The sequence below is a fragment of the Octodon degus genome, unplaced genomic scaffold (assembly GCF_000260255.1).
Source record: "Octodon degus isolate 3935 unplaced genomic scaffold, OctDeg1.0 scaffold00230, whole genome shotgun sequence".
NCBI lineage: Eukaryota > Metazoa > Chordata > Mammalia > Rodentia > Octodontidae > Octodon > Octodon degus.
The window spans coordinates 1,731,070-1,736,736 of NW_004524806.1; the positions used below are offsets into that span (position 1 = coordinate 1,731,070).

The 5,667-nt window shown below is 39.9% G+C and overlaps 1 protein-coding gene across 1 annotated transcript in view; it reads right to left on the reverse strand.

Annotated features, from left to right (window-relative positions):
- Window positions 1-5,667, reverse strand: part of Drg1 (developmentally regulated GTP binding protein 1) — a 23,328-nt gene that overhangs the window by 2,137 nt on the left and 15,524 nt on the right. Inside the window, exons 5-6 of the mRNA XM_023705858.1 lie at window positions 3,064-3,233; window positions 6-95 (exon numbers count right to left, since the gene is read on the reverse strand). Coding sequence (XP_023561626.1) covers window positions 6-95; window positions 3,064-3,233 — 260 coding nt within the window. The remainder of the gene's footprint in view (window positions 1-5; window positions 96-3,063; window positions 3,234-5,667) is intronic.

A 5,667-nucleotide genomic window follows, 5' to 3' on the forward strand; every position in this document is an offset into this window, starting at 1 on the left:
GTGGCATCACTACGCAAAGTTACGTCAGCATTATGAATTTTGTATTCAGCAAGAATGCTCTTCACAGTTTCAGCATCTAGCTCACTCTGAGGACACTGAAGAGATAGAAGAAACAATGACTTGTAAGGGTGTAGGGAAGATACATACCCATGTACTTACTTGGATAATTCTAGCCTTAGTGTAAAGTAATTGTTAAAAATAATACCCTGAATAAGAGCAGCTAAATTTATTAGGAAATAACACTAAAATCTTTTCCAACTCCCCTTCATGCCATGCCAGCCCCACCCCTAGGGCACGCTGAGACAGCTAGCACCTAATCCCAGCACTTGGAGGCTGAAAAATAGGAGGATCTGTGTAGTGAGACCCTATAGACCCTGTACTAAATACATTTCAAAAAAAACCAAAAAAACTTTTTCCAATTCAAAGGATTTTTTTTTTTCCCTGTACCGGGGATTAAACTCAAGACCTTATGCTTGCTAGGAAAGCACTTATTCTACTGAGCTATCTCCCTGGCCCTTAAAGGAAGACATTAATGGGCTAAAATGTGTCTCTTTTCATCCTCTCCCCCACCTCAGTCCCTTACATTCAAATGTTGAAGTTCTACCTTCAGTATCTTAGTATGTGACTACATTTGGAGAGAGGGGTTTTCTTTTCTTTTTTTCTTTTTTTTGCAGTACCAGGGATTGAACTCAGGACCCTGCACTTGCCAGGCAAGCAGTTATTCTACTGAGCTATCTCCCTGGCCCAGAGAGAGGGGTTTTGAAGAGATCACTGGAGTGAAATCATTAGGGTGGGGTCCTAATCTAAAACCTGTATTACCAGCCCCTTGATTTTAGATTTCTAGAATTAGGAAAATCAATTTCTACTGTTTAAGCCACCCAGTGTGTGGTACCACATTATTGGAGCCCTAGCTAACCAATACAGCAAGTTTTGAGTGCTCAAATCTACTTTTGAGAAAGGCCCTTGCCAGGCTAGCCTTCTACTCATTATGTGTCCCAGACTGACCTCAAACTACTGGAGATCCTCTGCTTTCTTAGCTTCCCCAGGCCTGGGTGCCACCATGCTCCACACAGGACATTGGTTTGTTTGCTTGTGTGCCTGTTAGTTTTCTTTGGCTCAGGTTAGATTCCTTGCTGAGAGAAGTGACCCTAGCAGAGGAGAGGAGTGACCCTGCAGACCCCACCACACATCTGCTCAGACAGGTCCCTCAGCCTCCACCTTGCCTTAGGCAATGACCTTCATGGCAATCCTGTCCTATTCCTGGAGCCAAAGTCCCTCTGTCCTGTATGCTGAATAACAATGTCCTGTATGGTTAAAGGTGATAAAGATGCTCTAAGTATTTTACTCTGATGGCCCCTGCTTCATGGTAGGTAAGAGGCTCCTTCACTCAGCTATACCCCAGTTCTGTGTGATGTGCTTCTTACCACAGTTAGGACAATAGCAACAACAACCTGAATGCTCACATTTAAACATTATAATAGGATAACAGAAAGATCTTGTGCGCAGAACACCTTAAATCAGAAACAACTTACTTGGTTTCCAAGATTCTAAACTTTTCTGGTTTTCCTTGTCTGAAAAATCTTATTTCCTTAAACATCTGATCTTTTCTATTTCTTAGCAATCTCAGCTAGGCTTCTGGCTTTTAAAGTCTCCAGATATGTTTTTCTTCTGCCTTTCTACCAACAACACTCTGGTGTCTACATGGCATCTCAAACCTAACCTCCTGAGCTTCCTCTCCCCTCCAAACTAATTTTACTTGACGTCCTACAATTTTAGTAATGAAACTTCATTTTTCTAGTTCAATACAAATATCTCAGTCATCTCTGAATCTCTTTCTCTCATAACCCACAATCCAACACAACTGTAATGCCTAATATACTACCTTCAAAGTTTTCCCACAATCCATCACTTCTCTTTTCACCCACTGTTACAACCCAGGTTTAAGAAGCCATCATTTCTTGACTGAATTATTGTGATAAGAGTGTATATGAATTGTGTTTTATTACTTTTTTTTTTTTTTTTTTTTTGCAGTACTGGGGATTGAACTCTGGAGGAAAGCACTTACTCTACTGAGCTATCTTCCCAGCTACTGTTTGGTTTTGGTTTGGGTTTTTTGAGATAGGATCACATGATTCAGTCTAAGCTAGCCTGGAAGTTGCTCCTGTCTCCGCCTCCTGAGTGCTGGTATTTCAGGCATGGGCTGGCACAACACACCCAGGGTTCTGGGGTTGGTACACCATGCGATACTCAGGATCAAACTTGGGCCCTTGCACTTGCCATGCAGGTGCTTAGACCACCTAGCTATCTAACCAGCCCTCAATCTATTTCTTAACACAATAGCCATTATGATTCCAGTAACACCTAAGTCAAATTATATAGTTACTCCATAGTTCAAAACCCAAGCAACAGATTATATAGCCCTATGCTAGGACTACATCTCTACCTACTCTTCTACTTGCTCACTCTCTTGTTCCTCAACCACAAAAGGATGTGCTCTACTTCAGGGACCTGCAGTTAGATTGCAACTCTGTGTCACCAAAGCAAAGATTTCTCTGTACACTACATTAAAAAATGTAACCACTATACCACTATCCTCTTCCTCTAGTTTACTTTTTTCCTTAGATTTAGTATTGTCTTATGCACTGTTTTTACTCAATAATTTTGTTTGCTACTATATCCAAAAGTGGGAGTTTGTCTATCCTGTTTGCACTTCTGCTTTCTCAACATCAACACCACTGCCCATGCAATAAAATAATGCTTGGACTCTATAAACTTGTGTTAAATGCACAAAAACACAGGATACTGGCAGCCAACCACTTCATACAAGCATAAGATTAGTCTACACTTCTACACTACCCTAAACAGAAAAATCCAAAGAGGGAAATGAAATTGTCAATGTAAGTCTAACTTTAAAATCTTTTATCATCTTTAGTACATCATTATATTATCTCAACTAAGGTAGAGGAAAGCCAGAAAATTTCCAAATTCAATGTCCATGAACCTCAATCTCCTCCCTACTGTTGTTTCTTCAGTAGCCTGTCTCATATCATCTTCTCTACTTACAGTGGCTGTGAGATTAATGCCTCCTTTGTCTTTCTTCTTAAAGCCTATGTTAGGAGGTTTGCTATTCAAGCGAATTCCAAAGCCTTCCAGCTCATTTTCAATTATCTTCTTGTGTCCCAAGGGTTTCAAGACATCCAGAACAATCAGGATCAAATTACATGTACGGGCCACTGGGGGGGGAAAGATTATAGCCAAAGATCAATAAGGCTTAAATGACTCAAAATAGAGGCCTTTTCTCCCTATACTTAAAAAAGATGGACTTTACAAATATATACACACATAAAACTCTTAAAGTGACAGATTTACACCAGGGATCAATTTCAGAACATGTCTCAAAATCTTTATATACTAAAGTTGACACATCTACATATACTAGTAAAAAAAAAAAAAAAAGTCAAAATGACACAAGCTGGGCGTGATGATGCACTTTTTGTCTCAGCACTTGGGAGGCTCTGGCAAGAGGACTGCCATGAGTTTAAGGCCAGTCTGAACTACACAGTGAGACACTGTCTCAAAAAATAAAAAGAAGGGGCCGGGGAGAGGGCTCAGTGGAATAAGCGCTTCCCTGGCAAGCACAAGGGCCTGAGTTCAATCCCTGGTTCTGCCAAAAAAAAATAAATAAAAAGAAGACACAAATCAGACAATAACCTAAACTCTAAAAGAGCTTATGAAGATTTAAAACAGGAAGATCTGTAAAATAGTATCAAGTTAGCACACGTCTGATCAACTTTTAAGCACATAGTTTGATGACAAATATATATACCTATGTTACCACCACAGCAAATACAGAAGATTCATTCTCCAAAAAGGGCCTTTGTGCCTTCTTCAATTTTTTTCCTCTATTCCTAACCAACCACTGACCTGCTTTCTGTTACTACAAGTAGTTTACACTTTTTGGAATTTCACATAAATGGAACCACGTAATTCTGGGTGTGGTGGTGCATGCCAGTAGTCCCAGGATTCACGAGGCTAAGGCAGGATAGACATGAAGACATGAAAAGGTAACAATATCACTAGTCTCCAGAGAAAACACAATCATAATAAGGTATCACTAAATTCTGGTTAGAATTGATAATATTAAAAAAGAATGATGTAGCAAGTGTTGGTGAGAATGTATAGCTGCTGGAATTCTTGTAGACTGCTTATGGGAATGTAAAATTGTAGAAATCCTTGGATAGCTGTTTAGTAGCTCATAAAAACCTATACCTATGATGTGAACCAACAATTCACTGTTATTTAACCAGGAGAAATAAAAATAAATGGCTACAGCACTGAGATTGTGTCTGAGACTGGGTGTGGTAGTGTGGGCCAGCTCTTGGGAGGCTGAATACAGAGAGAGCACTACGAGTACGATCTATGTAGTGAGACCCTATAGTCCCTGTACTAAAAAAGAAAATATATGGCCACAGAAAGATGTTTGTGAATGTTCACAGCAAATTTATACCTAATAACCCAAAACTAAAACAAACTAGTAGAGCTAGCCAGATAGTTCAGTGGACTAAAGCACCTGCTTAAGCTTAAGCAGGCGCAGAGACTGGGGTTCGATCCCCGGTGTACCGTGGCGGCCCCCGCTCCCGGATATGCTGAGTCGGCAACTTAAGACTGGGCATGGTGTGGTGAACACCTGTAATCCCAGTGCTTGAGAGGCTGAAAACAGGGGATCACTACAAGTCCAATCTGCGTAGTGAGACCATCTATGTGTCTTTCAGCAGGTGAATAATACATAAGCAAATGATGGTAAATCTGTAAAACGAAGTACTAGTCACTTATGAGAGAAATATCATTGATATCTACACAACATGGTTAAATATTTTAAAAATAGAATAAAAGAGCTAGAAACAAAAGACTTTTTTTTTTTTTTTTAAAGTCAAGGTCTTAGCTGGTCTTGAATTTGCAATTCCCCTTTCTTTCCTCTCTTGAGTACCAGGCTTACAGGTATGTACCAACACAACTGTTGTTTTATGTGGTTCTTTTCGAGCATGGTTTTGCTCTCCAATTAGAATGCTTTAAATTCACTCTGTCTAAGGGAAAACCCAGGGATACTCAAGGAAAGGATTTTTGTTTCTTTTTTGATACTGGGGATCAAACTCAGGGACCTTCCATTTACTAGGCAGGCCCTTATGCTGCTAAACTATCTCCTCAGCCCCAAGAATTTCTGTTTTAAGTGCAAGTCTAAGACGTCTGGACACTATGCACAAAACTGCACCAAGCCACTGCCTGGGCCTTGCTCCAAGAGTAAGGGGCTAGAGCAGCCAAAATCCCCATATGCTGGTCTGAGGAGGCCCAAGGGAATCTGTATTACCCCAGACCATGGACATTATCATTTCTGGTGAAGAATACTAGATAATATTGGATGTTATGAGCCAATTCAATTACTTCATTTAGTTTTGACTTTCATCTCTGTAAAATCCTTCCCCAGATCTATAGCCATAGCTGGGATCAAGGGGAACCCTACTGTGGCTCTCAATTATTTATTTATTTATTTATTTATTATCTCCAGAAAGGTGTGAAGTTTATTAATATCTTGAAAAAACAGGAGCAGTTATAGGACACAGCTACCAAATACACTTTTGTACAAGTTTTATGATGAAAGGCAAATTTTAA